Source organism: Meleagris gallopavo, chromosome 22 (assembly GCF_905368555.1).
Source record: "Meleagris gallopavo chromosome 22, MGAL_WU_HG_1.1, whole genome shotgun sequence".
NCBI lineage: Eukaryota > Metazoa > Chordata > Aves > Galliformes > Phasianidae > Meleagris > Meleagris gallopavo.
Window position 1 is genome coordinate 5,588,130 of NC_139425.1, and position 19,494 is coordinate 5,607,623.

General features: G+C 50.6%; 1 protein-coding gene and 2 long non-coding RNA genes across 6 annotated transcripts in view; 2 read left to right on the forward strand and 1 right to left on the reverse strand.

The window, feature by feature from the left end:
• Positions 1 to 18,740, forward strand: part of LOC116217378 (uncharacterized) — a 29,287-nt gene extending 10,547 nt beyond the window's left edge. Inside the window, exon 2 of the long non-coding RNA XR_014887807.1 lies at positions 12,465 to 18,740. This is a non-coding gene — a long non-coding RNA (uncharacterized LOC116217378). The remainder of the gene's footprint in view (positions 1 to 12,464) is intronic.
• Positions 4 to 8,393, forward strand: LOC146542956 (uncharacterized). 4 transcript variants are annotated; one of them, XR_014887806.1, is made up of 4 exons: positions 104 to 269; positions 590 to 738; positions 971 to 1,038; positions 1,141 to 8,393. It is a non-coding gene; the product is annotated as an uncharacterized LOC146542956 (long non-coding RNA). The 4 variants fall into 4 exon arrangements; XR_014887805.1 differs by having other exon boundaries at positions 103 to 269; positions 590 to 1,038; XR_014887804.1 differs by having other exon boundaries at positions 106 to 269; positions 971 to 8,393.
• Positions 1,725 to 4,556, reverse strand: R3HDML (R3H domain containing like). Its single transcript, XM_019622150.2, has 5 exons — positions 4,296 to 4,556; positions 3,142 to 3,260; positions 2,904 to 3,036; positions 1,943 to 2,058; positions 1,725 to 1,865 (listed from the first exon to the last, which is right to left on the reverse strand). The coding sequence occupies exons 1-5, from the start codon at positions 4,554 to 4,556 to the stop codon at positions 1,733 to 1,735; spliced, it is 762 nt and encodes a 253-aa protein (XP_019477695.2). The 3' UTR covers positions 1,725 to 1,732.
• Positions 18,741 to 19,494: the final 754 nt, after the last annotated feature.

Sequence of the window (19,494 nt, forward strand, 5' to 3'; positions counted from 1 at the left end):
TCTCTTGTTATCTTATTGATTCGCTTAATCAGGGCTAATGTGGGTGGAGATGTTAAATAGTAACCAAGCTCTTATGGAAACCAATCTGCAAGGTGCTGTCGCTGTAGCTATAGTAACTGCTGCCAAGCTAGAAACTCAAACATGGCTTTTACTGTACTCTTTCGGGGCTCCTGCTTCCAGCCGGTGCCAAGGCTGGGGCAGCAGAGGCTGGGGTTTGCTGCGGGGAGGACGGGATGAGCTGTGGTATTGCTGTGCCTGGACACTGAGAGGTTTGTAGTCACTGAATGCGATGGAGAAGAAAGGCAGGCAGCAGGTGAAACCACGTGGCCCCTGGCTGGGGATGAGCTGAGCTGGTCTGGTGTGTGCTGGGGTACAGCCCAGCCAAGGGACAGGACTCGGGGCTTGTCCTCTCACTGCAAAACCAGGGGGTCACTTAGGGATGTGTAGCAGTGGGATGCAGGGTCGTACTCAGAGCACAAGGCTGGCGTGGGACATTTCCACCTCCCTCCCCATCTCCACTCCCTGAATTCTTCCCCCTGCACTCTCTGTTTCTGATGGTGTCTTTGCATGATAATCTGTTTGTGCTTAGGGAGCAGCGGCGCAAACTGGCTGCATTTGTGGGGTTTGTGGGGGGACCTGCAATGGCCTGCGGTGACCCGGACACAGGTCACCTGGACATCTGTGTTCCCTGCTGGACTGCACAACCAGAAGGATGCCTGATGACCTCCTGCTCGCCAGGTGTGTAGATGCAGACCCCAGATTGGGGCAGATCCCTGCAGAGAGGTTTAAGGGGCTTCCATGGGGGAGCACGCTGCTTGGTGTCTTTCCTCCTGAGATGCACTCTGCAGGAGCAGGGCTGTCTGAGCTCACCAGCATGCCCACCTTGACCTGTCCCTGCCAGTCTAGAGGCATTGCTCTGCCCCCCAGCAGCCCGGGCTGTGTCTGAGCCCCATTGTTTTCTCTATGCCAGACTAAAGACCTTCACAGCAGTGTGGGAAAGGCAAGTCTGGAAGAAATCCAAGCCACTGGCAGATGCGGGTAGGTGGTGGCACCTTGGAGGTCCCTTCCTGCCCCATCTCTTGCCAGTCCCAGCACTGTGGATAGGGCACAGTCCTGAGCCATAACCCTCTGGCATTTTAGCACCAGTGTCCCTGCAGTGCCCGGTGTCACAGCATTGCTGGCTTCTCCCACACGATGGAGCAAAGTGCTCAGCATCTCACATGCTTGCAGCCCTGCTGAGGGCTCCTGGACATTTCTGATATTTGGGGTTACCCCAAAACACAGCACATAGCTCCATGTCACAAGGAAGGACAGACACGAGCACTTGGGTCTCCAGACTGCTTTATTTGGGTGGGGGGGCAGATCTGGGGGGGCACATGCAGGGATGGCACACTGGGTTCCGGTCGCTTGTCCCAAAGGGACAGTTTGGTCACTGCATGGCTCCCACCCAGCCCTGCACAGCAGGGCCTCGCCAGCCCCGTGTGCCCCCAGCACCCGCAGTGCCCCCTAGGTATGAAGCAGCTGCAGACGGCAGCGGTCCCAGGGGCTGTCCAAAAAGAACCCCCAGAGTGGCAGCACTGGGGCCAAAGCAGGCTCTGTGTCCTGCCTAAAGCCTAAAGCAGCACAGGGAGGGCTGGGCTGGGGGGGACAAAAGCATCGTGGTGCCATAAATAATCCTGTTGCCCCTGTCCCCATGGGGTGCAGCAGGGGGACGTGGAGCACTGCCGCCGTCCTAAAACCAGCTCACTTGATTGGATTTGAGTCCTGTGAAACACATGTTGTTGGAGCAGACCCCTCCGTAGGCGGGTGGGCAGGCTGAGCATGGCCTCCCTATCTTGTACGGTGCTTCCCCGATCCAGTTGCCCCTGGGAAGAGAGGAGAGGAGAAGGAGCATCGCCCCTTGCACAGCCCCAAGCACGGCCGGCTGCCCGCGCCCACTTACTTGATGGCGTAGTTGCAGACGAGCAGGACGGCGCGGCGCCACGTGCTGCCCCAAACATGGACGTTGCTGCAGGCCTGTAGGGCGCAGCCCAGCCTGTTGGAGGAGGCCCACACCATCTGTGTGGGACACAGCATGGTCAGCCCCGCTGGGTCTGGGAGGCAAATTCAAGCTGGCCCAAAGCGCCCAGGTGCGGTGCCATGCCCACCCCAGCGCTGCTCAAACACCCACTTCTCGATGTCCCTTTTCTGTGCTGCAGCGTGCTGTGATGCACTGTCTGAGTTAAAGGAGCAGCCAAGTCTGGGTCATGTCTCCAGCTCACCCAATCGCATCCCCAGAGCTGTCCCTGAAGCGCTGCCAGCCTGGACACAGGGAGGTGAAACCCCTCCCGAGGAGACCCGAAGGAGAAAGGCCCCTCCTAAAGCCGCTGGAGGCTGTTTCTCCCTATAAACATGCATTTTGCACATTTGTGGCCCAGACAGCCCCGGGCACAGCTGTGCTCCAGACACTCGTGCAAACACCAGAGGGGTCGGCCCGAGGCAGGGGGGCAGCGGGAGGCTTCCAGCTCTGGCTGGAGGTGCTGTGGGATGAAGGGGGGCATTCATGGGGCCAGGCAGTGCTAAAAAGCCACTCTGTCATGCAGGAGATGATTCATGGCCAGCCAAGGCGGGAAGGGGCTGTTTGTTTTTTTTCTCTTCGCAGCCTCTGAGGTGTTAGTGGGATAATGAGGAGAAACAGAGGGAAAAATGCTCTTGGACCAATCTGCCGGGATCGATCCAGAGGGAAGCAAGATCCCAGGCCTGAGTGTGTGCAGGGAGCAGAGCTGCAGCCCCAAGTGCCATGAGGTCCGGTGTGCGTTTGCCCTGGGGAATCTCATCCTCTTCCACAGGACTGCAGTGCAGATGCCCACCCACTCTAATTAGGGACTCAGACCTCCTGCTTAGCGGGGAGCCAGGGCTCTCACCTGAGTGTAGTGGCTGCAGACAGAGCCGCTGCACTTGGAGGGACAGCGGGGGTTGCACTCACGGGGATGCGGGAAGGAGTAGTGCTGCTGCTCGTGGTGCCACGACCTCACCATGTCCACCACGGAGCGGTACCTGCCATGGGAAGGCTGTGGTGTCATCAGGCATCCCACTGCATGAACACTGTGCCCGCGTCTAAAAGCTGAACGTGGGGGGACCCGGCTCCCCACCCTCTCTTACCTGCCCGAGTGGATGGAGAGGTTCTGCCCCACGTATTTCATCAGCTGGGGGGGGCCATGCTCCCACACGCACCGTGCAGCCCACGCCTCCGCCGCCCTGGCCAGCCGCTCATCCCACACCTGGCAGGGGAAAGGGGAAGGGCAGGAGAGGGTTGGCCTGCTGGGGGGAGGCAAGAGGAGAAATCCGCTCCTTGTGTTCAGAGGGACACCGCGGAGCTGCTCCTGTTCTGCTGCTGGGACAGCTGCTTCCTTCATGCATTATTTAAAGCTTCCTCACCCATCCTGAAGTACGTGGGGAATGAGCCTCAGCCATGCCCGGGAGAGTTATTTGGCAGGCAGGCACTTAGGATGCTCTGGGTGTCTGGCACAGAGCTTGCAGGCAGGAATGCCTCTCTGTGGCTGCTGGTTGTTTTTTTTGTTTGTTTGTTTGTTTTGTTTTGTTTTTTAATGAGATGCTACAAGGAAAGATTCACAGGGATGTGTCCTTCTGCTCATATCTCTCAAAAGATCTGGATATTAAGCTGTGGGCAGCAAATCCTTAAGGCACAGAAGAGTTTTGCCCCAGCAGCACAGTGAGGAGATGAAGGAGGACAAGCTGATGGTGAAGGTGTTCCTTCCTGGAATGGGATGCTGGTGACCCTCTCACTGGAGTGTATTTGTCCCTGGACCAGCAGCTGTGCCAGCTCTGCAGGTCAGGGGCTCCTGAAGCACATCCTGGAGGCATGGAAGCTCCAGGAGATCTCAGGAACTCATGGCCCATGCTAGAGGAAGGGTGGGCGCGCTGGGGTGCTTCAGGCTGCTAGGAGCTGGTCCAGACCCACCCACATGCCCGAGGGCACTGCAGGGATGCCAGCAGCTCTGCTCTCTGCTGCAGGGTCTCCCGGGACACCTGCAGACACGAGTGAGGCCGGTAGCTCCCTGCACTGCTGGGACAGTGGGAAAACCCCACTTCCAGCCCTGGGGCAGAGAGATAAGGGACCCACATCTGCCCCAGCTTTAATATGGCATGCAGCGGGCACACCCAGCATCCACTCCCACCTCTCTCCTGGAGGAAAGCTCTGGGCATGCAGCGCTCTGTCCCACACCTGGGATGCATAATATCTCCAGGACAGGCACTGAGCCTCAACACAACGGGCACGGGCAATGCACACTCACCATGTACTCCATGTTGGCAGCGGGGGGGGACACCTGCGCCCGCACCTGGTTATGGTAGTCCAGGATGGCATTCATGTCACGGGGGGACAGGTACCGGCGGCGGCGGCTCCGGGGCATCCCTGCACCTGGAGCTGGACCCGTCCTTGTGCTGCTAGGAAGGGACAGGAGCTCGGTGGCGTTGGGCAGCACCAAGGAGCTGGACTCGTGGGCCAGCCAGCAGAGCATGCTGGTGAAGCAGAGGTGCAAGTGCAGCAGCGGCATTGCAGCGTGGATCTCCCGTCCCTTCTCCTGGAGCGTGGTGCTGGAAGAGAAAACATGACCTGCACTGCTTCGCTTTGCATTGCTCATGCAAATCCCATTGCTCCAAACAAGAAGGAACTGATAGAATTGTAGAATATTCCAAGTTGGAAGGGACCCAGAAGGATCATCAAGCCCAACTCCTATAGCTTCCTTTGTCCTTTTCAAAATAAGTGTTTTAAATGAAGCTCTGATAACCTGTAGCTCCTGCTGGCTTGGCACAGTAACACTGTGAGCAGCAGGGAGATGTCTGCGGAATTCCTTCTCTTGTTTCTTTTAAGAGACATCAGTGCAGGATCTGTCCCAGTTTTCATCTATCCCACCTACCTGCTGCACAGAGCTCCCGAGGGGCACAGTGAGAGCCTGCCCCGTCCCCCCACAACATTTGTATGGTGAGAAAACCCCCAGAACAAAACAGAAAGCACAGATACAAACAAACAAACAAACAAAACAAAACAACAAAACAAAACAAGAAAACAAACAATTCAGCAAGTTTTAAAACAGAAAGAAATCCTATTGAGTCCCTCTCTTGGGGGAAAGAAAAATAAACCACCACAAAACCAGGATAAAAAATAAAAAGGGAAACGCTGGAATCTGCTCATCCTTCAGCCATCGCATCCCCGCTCTCACCCCACATACCTGAAGCAAGGAGCCGAGCGCAGCCGAGCCCGGCACCGCGCGGGGCCAACCTCTGCAAACAACCTGCACTGGACACGTGTGCCAGAGATTTAACCCAGGCGAGGCGGGCAGCCCACGGCAGCGTGACGCAGAAACTGCATCCTAACTCGTCCCCCCGGGAACGTGCTGAGGTTTGGGGAGAGCTCTGCCGGGCGGTTTATAGCCGGCTCTCGGTGCACGCCTCTTGCACACGCAGCCGCTGCTGAGCCCCACGCGCTGCTGGAGGGAGAAGCCAGCACAGCTCTGCTGGTGCTCTGGCAGGCAGGAAAGCTGCTCGTTTCAGTGGTGTTTGTTGTTGTTGTTGTTTGTTATGAGATAGCTACAAGGAAAGATTTCCTGCGATGTGCCCCCCTGCTCACATCCCCCATTGGGTCTGGATGGGGAGCGATGGTCAGGAAACCCCGCAGGCACAGAGGGGTTCTGCCCCAGCAGAGCAATGAGGGGACCAGGGGAGACCCTGGTGTTGTGCAAGCTGATGGCAGAAGTGTGCCTTCCTGGGGTGGGATGCTGCTCACCTGTCACTGGGGTGCATGTGTCCCTCTGGCAGCTGTCCTGCACGGACCATTCTGCAGCAGCAGGTGTGTTTTCCTACAGCATCCTGAGCATTGTTCCCAAAGGCTGACAGAGTGATCACTGGCTGCCAAAGTGACTCCTCACCCCAGTGCTGGGTGGAAGTGACCCTGGGGTTGCTGCAGCCGCTGGCTGCACTGAGACCACTGTGTACTGGGGGGAAGCTGCTGCTCAGGCAGGAGAAATGGGTAAGAAAAAGATGCTTGCAGGGACCATTGTTTGGTGGCTGTTGTGCTTGTTCACAGCAACATTGGATCCCTGCAATGCAGGATGCTCTAAGCCTTCCCAACGCAGATGCAAACCGCCCATAACCACAGTGGCAGGGCAGGAAGGCAAGAAGCCTGGCACAGTCTGAGCATCCCCAGCAACCACACTGTAACCCTAGGGACACGGGGACTTGAGGAGCACCACAGCCACATGTGGAGTGGGAATAGCACCCCAGCACAGAGGTGTGCTTACCAGTGCAGCCTCTCCTTGCTCTGGGACTCTGCTGGAATATTCTCCTGTGCACATTTTTGCCTCTGCTCAAGTTTTTGTGGAATTTGCTCTCCTGTGGGGTGGTGGGAGATATATGCTGGAGGAATGTTCCAACCTGCACCCTATGGAGCCAACCTCTGCATCTGACAGCAACTAGCCTAAGAAAGGCATTAGGGCTACTTTATGGGGAGGCTTTCTCAGTGATTTATTACTTCACAAAAGACAGAGCCCTGCATAGCGAATGCTCATGCAATGCCATGGGCTGCAAAGCTGTGCATTTGAGGAAATAGCTCTTGTTTCCCTGATTTGATGTGCATTGGTGCAATGGCCTGGGAAGGTGGACCTGCTGTACTCCTGCTGTTGTGCAGGAGCTGAACTGCAAGCAGCCCTGCTTGGGGACAACAGGGGGTTTGCCCTGAGCGCAGAGAGAAAGTGCTGCTTAATCAGCACTCTGCGAGACAATCCGAATTCCAGGAACTGGAGGGGTTTGTGTCCCTGCCAGGCGTAATATCCTGCAGCCCAGACTGGCCTGGCTGCCAAAGCACACGGCATCTGTGGAGAGCAGTGTGCGGGGAGCCAAGAAGCACACGCATTCAGCTGGAGGCAGCAGCAGTGCCGGCAAACTCGTTTTAATGTGCATCAAGGGAAAGAAAAGAGATAAATCACTGGGTTTGCTGTCTCGGCAAGGATGCGCACCGGCAATTTTAGGGCTGATGCGCATAGCAGGGCTCCTCAGGCACGTCCAAGTGTCCCAGGGCTGTGGCTCTGGGAATCCTCCAGCAGCCACATGTAGAGGTAGCAGTGGGGCCACCTCCATGCAGGATGGAGTAGGGTGAGGCTGGGGCTGAGACCTGCCTGGCACCCCTGGGCTCAGAGGAGGGCAATGCAGGGAAGTGGTTCTGCTCTTCACCAGAAAAGCGGCAGCAAAGCAAGGCTGCCCTGGTGCTGACCCTGGCAGAACAGGAAGAAGGACTTTGACAGCTTCTTGCATTTCCAGAGCCATGCAGTGGTCAAACACATCAGAAGCCAGCTTCTTCCTCCTGGGTCATGGAAAGGAGTTTTCCTTCTGACTTAGAGGTTGGAAGATTTGATCTCCATATTTTACATGATAAGAAAACCCAAGCTGATCTCTCACACTTTTATTTGTGAACTTTAGAAGGGAACACACAGCTAAACTGTCACCTAAGTGTTTTCTTCAGGACTGACATTTTAAAAATGGCTCCTCCAAAGCATCCCTATTGTCATTTCCTCTGGCAGGGAGATGTCAGCATCCTGGTAATGCCCAGACCATGCTCCTCAGTTCCTCCAGGCTTTTGTGAAGCCAAGATTTCACACTGAATTGGTCAGCGTGCCCCCTATCTAAGACAGAGATAGATCCCAAAGCCTTAGGACTTCAAAGCTGTCCTTATGGTTAATTAGGAGCATCTCCTTAGAATGTTGGGTCCTTTTGAACCGGGCTGAACCCTGAAGGAGGGGTGCAGAAGGCAACAATCCAGCTGTGGAATGAATTCCCAGCTGCCCTTCATGGCCAGAACACAGGCACATCACACTGGGATGGGCTTCCACCAGGCAGGTGAGGGAAAGGCTGTTCAAATAGTCTACCCAGACTTCAGCAAATTTTTGATACTGTCTTCCACAGCATTCTCCTGGGGAAGCTGGCAGCCCATGCCTGGCACAGATACATTCTTTGCAGGGTAGAAAACTGACTGGAGGAATGAGCCCAGAGAGTGGTGGTGAATGGAGTTAAATCCAACAGGTCACCAGTGGTGTTCCCCAAGAGCTGGTATTGTAGCCAGCCCTGTTTAATATCTTTATTGATGATCTGGATGAGGGAATTGAGTGTACCTTCAGTAAAGAGGTGCAGGTGGCACCGAGAGGGGGAAAGTGTTGATCCACCCGAAGGCTCCACAGAGGGACCTGGGCAGGCTGATTTCTGGGCTGAGGCCAACAGGATGAAGTTCAACAAGACCAAGTGTTGGGTCCTGCACTTTGGTCACAACAACCCCACACATTGCTACAGGCTTGGGGCAGGTGGCTGGAAAGCTGTGTGGAAGAAATGGACCTGGGGATGTTGGTCAGCACTCGGCTGAACGTGAGCCAGCAGTGTGCCTGGGTGGCCAAGAAGACCAACAGCATCCTGATGTGTATCAGAAACAGCACAGCCAGCAGGACAGGGAGGTGATCATCCCCTGTGCTCAGCTCTGGTGGGGCCGCACCTCGAGTGCTGTGCTCAGCTGTGGGCCCCTCACTGCCACACAGACATCGGGGCCTGGAGCGTGTCCAGAATGGGGCAATGGGGCTGTGAGGGGTCTGAGCACAGTGGGGACTGATGGGGAGCAGCTGAGGGAACTGGGATGGTTCAGTCTGGAGAAAAGGAGGCTCAGGGGAGACCTTATTGCTGTCTGCAACTCCCTGAAGGAGGTTGTGTGAGGTGGGGGTCAGCCTCTGCTCCCCAGTAACTGTGATGGAATGAGAGATGATGGCTTTAAGTTGTGCCAGGGGAGGCTGAGGTTGGGAATTGGGAAAAACTTCTCAGGAAGAGTGGTGATGCAGTGGCACAGCTGCCCAGGGAGGTGGTGGAGTCACCATGACTGGGGGTGTTTAGGAAAAGGGTAGATGTGGCATTGATGACACAGTGGGCAGTATTGGTGGTAGGTGAACTGCTGGACTAGATCATGGAGGTCTTTTCCAACTGTAATGATTCTGTGATTTTATGATTCTCCATCAGATATAAAATTTGATAGGTACTGAATCCCTCTGCCTGTTATCTGAGTATACAGAGCACAGAACAAACCATCCCACTGCAATGCCATTTACAGGAAGCAGAGAACGCTTGAAGCAAGACAGCCCATGTGCATTTACCAGAGCTTGTGGGGTGATGTATTAACAGCTCAGGAGTCTTTGTGGAGTAAAGTGCAAACCACTTCTTTGGGGCATTGAGGCAGTGGTGTCCCAGTACCCTCCACCAAAGCGCACACCCTTAGGCTAACAGGATCTGAAGTGATCTCTTCCCTAAATAGGGAGGTTACAGAAACCACCTCCCAGTGAAACCTGGAGCCAAGGTTCCCCCATGCCACGAAGATGGAGCTGGGGAGCTCTGCCAGCCCCAGGGAATAATTGGGGCCTTTGAAAGGTGAGAAATGTTTCCACAGGCTCTAGAAATAAATGTCTCTGAAGTTGAACACTGCGGACGGTAGTTTCTTGCAAAGGTGTAGTTTACAGTAACTGTGCTAAGTTTAGAAATCCACTTACCAGACTGTGCGGATGCTGCTCTCAGCACCACTCAAAAGATAGTTAATTTGCTGTGGATGCCATCAGTCTTGCAAACACAACAGGGGGTATTTCTGTGCAGTGTTTCAATGCGCTTGTTGCTTGGTGTCTGCATGCTCAGCTGTTGGGCTCAGTGGTAGGAAACACATTGGCCCTTTTGTGTAGCCACAATATTCAGCCTCTGTCCCATGATACTGGTGCAAGTGTCCTGGTGGGAGCTCCCCATCCCCTGCCACTATCGGACCCTCCATAGCATGAGCATTTTCTGCTGTTTTCCCCCCAGTGTCTGGTGGCCATGCCACAGCATGGTGTGCCTCCCCCAGCCCCACTGCCTGCAGCTGCTGCACCAATGCTGGGCATGGAAGTATGGGTTGAGCAGCAGCTCCTAGTGCCAGCAGTGCTGCTGTTGGGGGCTACAGTGACTCAGCCCCCAAGGCCCACACCCAGTGAATTCAGGATACCCTGGCAGCCTCACTGTGTAATTTTCTTGCTTGGACAGGTGTATGCCACAACTTGATTGAAGCCCCTGTGTACTCAGCTTGTGCAATTTTTTCTTTCCAAGACCAAAATTAAGATAGAAACGGAGCACCTGGCACTGGCTCACAGGCAGGTTTCTTGGGACTGCACAGGGAGATCTGTTCCTGTTGCTCCTCTGCTGGATTGTCCCTGTGCCCTGGTGGCCCTTGCACCCACCGCCTCTACCCATACATTGAGACCAAGCTGCTCCCAGGGCAGTGGGATTGCTGTGATACCTGCCTGCTTCTGGCACTGAAGATGAATCCACTCCCAGCTATTTTTGCCCACTTTTACTGTACCTGAGCACCTGGAGTCTCCCTGGCTTGTGCCAGCAGGATGGGTGCAGCCTGACGGCCACCTGCTATTGCCAGCCCTCCACTCTCCCATAAAGATTGACTGTGAATCTTTGCCAAGAAATCTCCCTTTTCTCATGGGGCTTCCAAGCTTTCCCACGTCCAGATGGTTGGAGCTGAGCCATCAGATTTCTGCCTGCCTAGACAAGAGATTTCTCAGGTTCAACTGCAGAGGCATAGATGTTTGCAAGGACCGTTTTGCTCAAAGCAGGACAATGGTTGGGAAAGCAGAAAATGAAGGAGGAAATGATCCTTTCTGCTTTATTTCCTTAGTCCTCAACACCTGATGCTGCCATGCTGCCCTGCAAATACAGCTTGGGCAGCTTCTGCCCTGGCGGCCAGGACTGTGATGGCAGTGATGGGGCAGCCCAGGCATCAGCTGCTCCTCCTCTCTCTTGGTCTTCGGTTTATTAACAAAACGTGCACACTGGGGGCTCATGTGCACTTAGCTGGCCAAAAAGCAACCTCCTGCTTTTTGAATTGCTGTGTAATAACCCAAGGCCGAGCCAAGCACATATGTGAGGTATACAGGAATGGAAATCAGAGCTCTCATCCAAAGCATTTGTGGGGAGATGCGGAGACAGGAGCTCTAAGTGACATGAGTCTTAACTAAACACATCCAAAATGGGAAGGATGCATTCCATGTCTCTGCCAGCATGGATCTATCCTCCTTGGGGTCTCTTCTCCTCTGATCAGGGGACACATGGACATGGAAACCCCAGAAAACCCCGGTACTGAGGTTAAATACCTCGCATGGGATGCCCTGGGCATTGGCAGCTGCATTGAGCCCCCACTCCCAGTGTCAGGCTTTGAAGTACAAAATGCTGCACATGGGCAGATTCCTGCAGTTCATCAGCTGTTCTGGGTGTCACTCAGGAGTGGAACAAAGGTTTGTGCCTTATGCCATCGCACCTTGTGCGTGTGGCCTTGTCTGTGCCAGGAGCTGGGGAGGCTGCTGGGTCTTGGACTCTATGCAACTTTGTCCTCCCTCTCAAACAAAACCACATGCAAGTGACCATGGCACAGCCAGCTCTGCTGCTAAAGTGGTACTGCTGAGCTGGCTCTTTGTCATATGAGGCAAAGAGCTCAGAGCCAAATGTGTCCTCATGCAGGAGTTTGTGCTTCTCTGCAACCCGGGACAAATACAAGGGTGGCAGTGCCGCTGGGAATGGAGCCAAGGGAAAGGCACCCTGGGGCTTCCATCTTGTCTCCATTACAGTCTCAGAGCTTCCTCTTCTGTTTGCCTACAGCCTCTGCTTGTCTCCAGCTTGTCTTCACATGACTAAAGGACAGAAGCGTGGCATTGCCCCAGGCCTGTGGCAGAGCATGGGGCTCAGTCACCAGTAGCTGGGTTTGGGCTGCAGAAAGGAGCCTCACTGCACACCTCTGCAGCTTTGTTATCTACCACTCCTCTCATTCTTTTTTCCCCTTCTCTTTGTTCTTATTTAAGCTGGCATTTTAGTGCTGTACTGATCAGAGAGCACCTTTGGGGTGCTCACAGCAGAGCCCTGTTTCCAAACTAGACACCTCAAGACATCAGAAAGTAGAACTTTACCAATTCATGCTAGTTTTATATGATTTTCTGTCTTATGACACCAAGGGCTTGCAGAGCTCACCACCAAAACTTGCAGTGACATGTGGGAGACATGATGTGCTCTCAGCCTCTGTGAGGAGCAGCTGATGCTAATCTGGAGTAACCAGGCTAAGAGGCTTCAAACAGCACCAGCAGCACTAGGAGCAGGGCTGCTCTTCTTCTTCTCTGCTGTGTGTGCAAGGATACTCTCTCTGCCCCATCCAGCAGCTGAAGGAGATGTCTGTGTGAATTTAGCGTGTGCAGAGGGCAAAGCCTCCTGGCCGTGGTGCTTTGTGTCTGTCCACCTCCTGAAGTGGTTCAGCAAACCACTGAGGCTCCGTGCCCGCTGGCTGCTCTGGCCATCCCACACAGATGACTGTTGAGGTGATGAGGAACCTTAATTGCCTCTGACAAATATTTACCTGTTTTCCTAAGTTTACAGAAACCTCGTTCCAGCCACAGCTTTGAAGCAGAACTCAAAGCCGCAGTGATGTTGATGTCCCTGAGGATGAGCACAAGGAATGCTGCTGCAGGACAGGACCCACGCTGCTCATGGCACCCGGCACAGTGCATCCTCTGCCTGGGTCCTGCTTCCTTCTCAACACCAGGGTAAGAATGGTTACACCAGTTCTTTGGAACCTGTGTTAAAGAAATGGCCTGTAGAGGCGTTTTTAAGGCAGGATGCACTTCTTGTGTGTTTATTCCTAGTTCTGAATTGTGTCAATAGAGATTGGGTTGAGTTGCACTTCTGTGCTGGGTTCATGTTTAAGAAGTGTAGCTTCTTTGAACTGTACAAACAAACACTTCTGAAAAGAATCCTACTGCTTTAAGTGAAGCTGGTAAATGCTTGGATTTAAAGTACCAGGATTTGGCTATAATCTTATTCTTTACAGATATTAAAGCTAGGAGGAAAAACATGCTGGAAAGCTGTTTATTCTGAGAACAAGCTGAGACCTAGCAGCTGCTTCTCTGCATGCAGGAGGCATCTCTCAGTGGGGCTGAGCACCTTCCACACCTTCACCCCACCCTGGTGAGGAGCAGACTGGGCCCCAGTGTTCAGGGAGTTGCTCTGTGTTTGGTGGACTGGGATGGGCATCTTCAGTGAGAGCAGCCAGTTTCTGTCACTCGTATCAGGAAACTGGGCCAGAGTGAGTCAGTGATTGCTCTGCTAACATCTCATGCCTGCTAGTAGGATGCCATCAGATGCATTAGGGAAGCTGCAAGGATCACGCCAATCTCTGCACAGCAAGGCAGGCTGAGCTGCACACCACAGACAGGCAAGCACTTGAAAACTCCAGCAGATGCTAAAGGGAAGAGCCCTGTTTGGGAAAACCAGGGGTAAATCATAACTTGGAGTCTGGATTCTGGTATGGCTCTGGCTTCTCCATCAGGCAAGTGCATTCTGTGTGATGTCACTACCATCCCAATCCCAACGATTACTCAGTGCTTCATGCTAATGCTTACTGTCCTTCTACTCTCTTGTCTTTTGGACACCATCTGTGGCTGACTGTCACACAAACCTGCAGCTTTTGGGCAAACTCAATTCCCCTTCTGATGAAGGCTGGGATGTGGGACAGCCCACTGTGTAAGAGCACGAATGAGATGAGCAGGAGGTGCTCAGTTTGGTTAGCATAGGGAATAGATAAGGAACCAAACAAATAATTTGCTATATATATACATATTAATGTAAACAACGGAGATTATGACAATTCTCAGTCCGCTGACTTGTCAACGTACACTTTGATTTTTTTTTTTGTTGGTAATTATTATTTTTATCTATAGAACATTACTGTAGGGATTATTTTCAGGGTAAATTGAAATTTTCAGGGCACATTTCCAGCTGACACTTATATAATTAACCAAACCAGTAAAGCACAGATTAAATATTATGTATGTATATTTTTTAGCTTTGCATTTAATATCTGTAATTATATATCTGACTAAAATAGCCACAGGTTAGCCATAGGTTTGTTGTGCCAGTTATCCAGTCAAGAAAGTGGAACTGGGAGCTGTGGTCCCTGCAGTTAATCAACACAAAGTCAGGTCTAAATTTTACATCTGAATGTAAATATATGAGCTAAAAATGCACTAGTGAAGTTTGAAAAGTTCATATTTGTGAATTTGAATAAGTATAGGCCGTTTTCTTCCTGTATTTGACCAGTTCCAGTAAACTGTAGCTTCTTCCTTTAAAAAAGCAATAATAAAATGCAGCTGGCCTTGCTCAGTAGCTCAGGGGCCACCCTCAAAGGACTTCATGAAAAGTGTTGTGAGTTTTCCATGATGTTTAATCTGTGATTGATAATTACAGAAAGCAAATATATAGAAACAATAAATAACACTTCTCACGTGTGACAAGCAGAAATATGAACCTGACTGGACAGGAGTTGCTTACCAGTAACTGTTTCTTTGAGTGCCATCCATCAAATGTGCAGGGGTAAAAAAATAAAAAAATAATAAAAAATAAATGCACAGCATCTACCACCGAAAGCTGACACAGTGAGAACAAATTAACTCACGTATGCAGGTGTCTGGGAGCAAGGATTTTCTTTGGCAAACACAAAAGGCGAGCATCACGTGCTGTGCAAAAAGGTGAATGCAGCCTAGGTCAAGTATCACCACGAGGTCAGGTAAGATTAGAATGACAAAGAGCACTTTATGCACAAATGCACATATAGTTAATCACACGCACATTTTAGGTGCAATCTCATCCCCATTTTGTCTATGAATGGGCTGTTGAATTCTCACTGTAGAAAGAATACTTCACGCCTTTGTCAGCTCTGCTTATTCTTAAGCTCTTCAGACAGTTATTATCCCTTTCTATAACATCTCTGAAAGAAATTCAGGAAGTGGGAAAACATATCTGCTTCCATTTCCTACACAGGATATGGAAATACAGAGGTTAAGGAACTTGCCCATGGCTGTGGAGGGAGGTTGTCAGAGCTACAAATTAAAACCAGATTCTCTGAATCCATGCTCGGGCCACGGTCATCAGACCATTCTCTTCCATAAATTCAAACCTGTCATTAGTCTGCTCTGTTGAAATCTGTCTGTGCAGAGAAAGAAATATAAATATTTTTAGCAGTAGGTATTAATTTGTAGCACTAGTCGAGTTTGTGCCACTGAAAACTGAATTGGTTCTTTATTACATTTTGCCCCGTATCCCCAAATATTTTGATCTTTGGATATAACCACCAAATATGCTGAAAATTCCCTTCAGCTAAGATCATTCCCTTTCTATTCATTTGAACAGAGTTTGAAGGGAGATGTGTGACCTGTGGAAGCTTTAATGCTGGGTCTGGAGGTAGTGAAGTCTGTATGGAAATTACCTAGGGCTGATTTCCGTAACTTTTTCCAAAATGTCTGGGGTTTCAAGACTGGGGAAGACCTTTCACATTTATTTGAGCAGCCACACAGGTTGTGAATTAGCATTTTCTCTCTTCTGTCTCTTGATTTAACTTTTTCTTGATTTAGCTTTTGTCTAGTAAATAATGCAGCACCTGCTCGCAGGTGAGAAGCCCTTGGTTCTACAGAACAATGATGATGCTCTCATGAAGAGCATCCCTCGCCACCAGAGGCAGGCAGGATCCAGGTCATTGTGATGGGAAGCTGCTGCAGCTCTGTCCTGGCTGTCTTTCAAAGGCATCACTGACACACAAGGGAACAAAGCATACTTTTTTAAGCTGACAGTGAATAGAGGAGGCTGAAGAGTTCAAAGCACTGGAGTTGAAGGATGGTGTCTCAGCGAAGGGCCAAAACTATCTTCAACTTCAAGCTTAATCTTCTATTAGACAAAGAAAATACAGCACAAATTATGCTTATGTAGCACCTCTCATGCAAACATCCCAGCACACTTAACAATCAAATTCAAACACAATCAATCATGGAGATGTGAGCAGCGTTCACCAAGGAAAACAGAGCAAGCAAGGCTTGGAAAGAATGAGTGGCACAGCCACTGAAAGCACATGGCTTCCAAATGGTTTGCATTTGTGTGCACTAAGTGGTGTGGGGATGGTGGCAGATACCACTATGTTGTAGATATTGGTAGACATTGCACTGAGATAGGAGAGCAAGCTGGAAAGAGAGGTCTCCCAGATCCAAATGAGGGATCTCTAGAGGGGTACCTCAGACCCATCAAGTGTGTGAGCACTGGCAGTGTGCTCTGAGGGGCACCTGCTGCCCTCATCTCCTCCGGACTCCAAGTGAGGAGGAACTGCAATCCTACCCATGTGTTGCTGCCTCCATGATGAAGAGACTCAGCCACGTCCACAGGTGAGTTGTGGTGAGCACCAGCATGATCCCTGGTCCAGATGCCTGGTGAGTGCTCCTTGGAGCACAACCTCCCTGAATTACATTAGACAAATCAACCTTATCTGTATTTCTTTTTTTTTTCTTTTTTTTTGAGGTATAACTTTTTTTTTTTTTCCTCTAGGCAATTTTTTAACTGTTGCTAAAGAGTTGTTGCCATAGAAAGATGCCTAGAGGTCCTATTTATCAAATTCAAGAGACCTAAACTGATTGAGCTGTTGTTGAGAAGTTTGTTCAGTCTTTTTGGTATTACTCCACATCAAACTGCCAAACCTTTAACAGTTTATTCCTCAGTGTTGATCAGCTCAGTTGGAACCACTAGGACACTTGTGACGCTGAAGCTCCCATTGGGCTTTATAAAATGGCTGGAACACTAAACCCCATTAACTTGCTCTGTGGTTGGCTTGAAGGCGTAATTAACTTTTCAGTAACAATCTTACCTGCTTGTAACATGTAAACCCAATGTGAGAAGGAAATGCTTGTGAATGGGGCCTCATGCATGTACCTGTGAGGCTGTAATGCTACCGTGGCACATTGAGATCCGCTTACTCAGCATGGAGGTGACAGCAGATCGCAGTGCTACAGCAAGAGTCTGAGGAAAACTTCACTGACTTGCAAGAAGGTCTGAATTTCTCCACGTCTTATTTTAAGTGCCTGAATTAGGCATATATGTGCCTTAGGCTCCTGGCAAGAGCTGCTATAGGTTACAATCTCTTTCCACTTACTGAGATTAGGGTGTGTTTCCAGATGAGAGTTCTCAACTCTGCAGAAGGTACCCATGCTGCAGTCTTGCATCTGCAAGCCAGATTTGCTTGCAGTCATGGTGATTAACAGAATTGCCAGAATTAGATGAATTTTTAAAGTAATAAATTGTTTAAACTAGTAAGAGAACAGTTTTGTGTTCTTGCTCCGATGAATATTGAAACACTGGATAAATCATGGAACTTTATGACCAGGAAAGATTCCTTCCCAAAGTTTCCACAGCTCAGGAGTGAAAATGTTCTTCCAAGGCGTTTTGAAATTCACTTCAAACCTCTGCTCAGGTTGCTGTGATGTCTATGTTGCATATCCAAGTAAGCCCTAAGCTTTGGGTGACTGGGCATGCAGGGACAATGCTTATCAACCACCCTAAAGCAAAATGTAATTTTTCAGTGAAAAAGAAATTGTTTGGAGCCTTGGTTCAAATTAAACTTCTTGTTCAACTAGAAAATAACAACAACAATAACAAAAAAACCCCCACCATTTAATCTTCATTGAATGGGCTGGAAAATTTCAGCTTGAGTCTGCACTTGGTAAGCTTAAGAAAAAAGGTATGAAGGAAGAGAAGGACAGCCAGATCTGCTGTACCTAAACAACTCCATTTAGTGTTGTTTATACCTGACACAAATTGACTTGTTATCTGTGAGGACTCTTTGGGAACCTTCTACAGTCCCTATAGAATAAATCCTCTTCCCTGGTTATGTGTAAAAGCATTTTCTACTGTTTTAAAATGCCTAAATCCTACTTCTCTGCCTTTTTAATAAGGGAGCTACAGATCGGCTCCTCAAAAGGACTGGTGCATGTAGCAGCAAATACATGGCATGAAACTAGAGATTCACTCTAAATCTGCAGGACACCTGGAACCCAGTTGAGCTTTGCTCACTGCATTTGTTGGAATACATGATTTATAGAGATAATCCTCAGACATTTCAAGCTGAGCCGAAGACAGACAAATTTCCAGCCCATGCCATCAATTCCCTTCATCTGGAACAGGTGCCAAGCTTACAAAATCTTCCTGCAATGTGGTAGACACCACGGTATGCTTCATTAGCAACCAACCAAGCAACTTGCCATCTCTAGCTCACAGGCATTGAAAACAATCTGGAGATCAGAGACTCAAACCTGGGAAGCAAAGAAGGAAAAGTTTCAAAGGCAGCTGGACTCCCCCAGGAGGGGATTTAGGCAGACAATGCTGGACTCTGTAAAACCTGCTCTCAGACCCTGTTATACTCACTCATTTGAGTGAACGCAGCTGCCTGTCGTCTCTAATTCAGGGGTACAATGCTGTGGCTAGAAGTGCTAGGCATGGTCATGGCAGTCCTATTAAAAACAACATATAATAAATCGCCAAATGCCATTTACCCTGGATAACCCTCTTAGCTGAAACTATCCGTACGTACTAAAGTTGCTTGTGCATCAGTCGACTTTGATGTATCCTTTTGCTCTTTCAGCCCAGATGTTGTCATAGATTTGCTGATGATGACTGCAAAAAAAAAAACCAAAAAAACAAACACAGAACTTTTAAATGCTCTCTGGCAAGAAACACTTTCCAATCCTGTCTCAGATGGGGTCTGGTTTCCCCTCAGAACATTTTTATTACTGAGACCATTCAGATGAATAAAAGGGCCTTGTTCATTTAGCAATTTCTCTGCTGATTTTTTATTTTTCGTATTTTAAGTTAAATGACAGCAGCAGCAGTTCAACAGACAAAGTAAGTCTCAGACACTGTAATGACAGCAGAATTGCCTGGGCACCACTGCTCTCAGCTGCAAACACGGGTGGCACAGAAGTAAGAGCTCCAGGAATACCCTCTCTGTCTGTTTTAAGGCCCAGAAAAAGGTTCAGAAGTGGAGCAGTGAGGGCAGCCCGCCTCCTGCATGGTGTGTGGTTGTGAGGCTCTGCACAGCTGTTGTGCTCAGTGCTGTGCTCAGCTGTGGGCCCCTCACTGCCACACACACATGGGGGCCTGGAGCGTGTCCAGAATGGGGCAACGGGGCTGTGAGGGGTCTGAGCACAGTGGGGACTGATGGGGAGCAGCTGAGGGAACTGGGATGGTTCAGTCTGGAGAAGATGAGGCTCAGGGGAGACCTTGTTGCTGTCCGCAACTCCCTGAAGGAGGCTGTGTGAGGTGGGGATCGGCCTCTGCTCCCCAGTAACTGTGATAGAATGAGAGGTGATGGCTTTAAGTTGTGCAAGGAGAGGTTCAGGTTGGAAATAAGGAAGAATTTATTCTCAGAAAGAGAGGTGATGCAGTGGCACAGACTGCCCAGGGAGGTGTTGGAGACGCCGTCCCTGGAGGCGTTGAATTACGGCACTTTGGGCCGTGGCTTGCTCAGCGCGGCTCTCCCGCTGCACTCCGTGACCTCGGCGCTCTCTTCTAATCTCAATGACCCCGAGCTAA

Bases quoted from the DNA above. Each gene is read 5' to 3' on its own strand.
- R3HDML (XM_019622150.2), bottom strand. From the start codon at position 4,556: ATGCCGCTGCTGCACTTGCACCTCTGCTTCACCAGCATGCTCTGCTGG. The intron at 3,037-3,141 runs GTAAGAGAGGGT...TTCCCATGGCAG, and splicing joins CTCTCCATCCACTCGGGCAG to GTACCGCTCCGTGGTGGACA. The intron at 1,866-1,942 runs GTAAGTGGGCGC...CTCTCTTCCCAG, and splicing joins GTCTGCAACTACGCCATCAA to GGGCAACTGGATCGGGGAAG.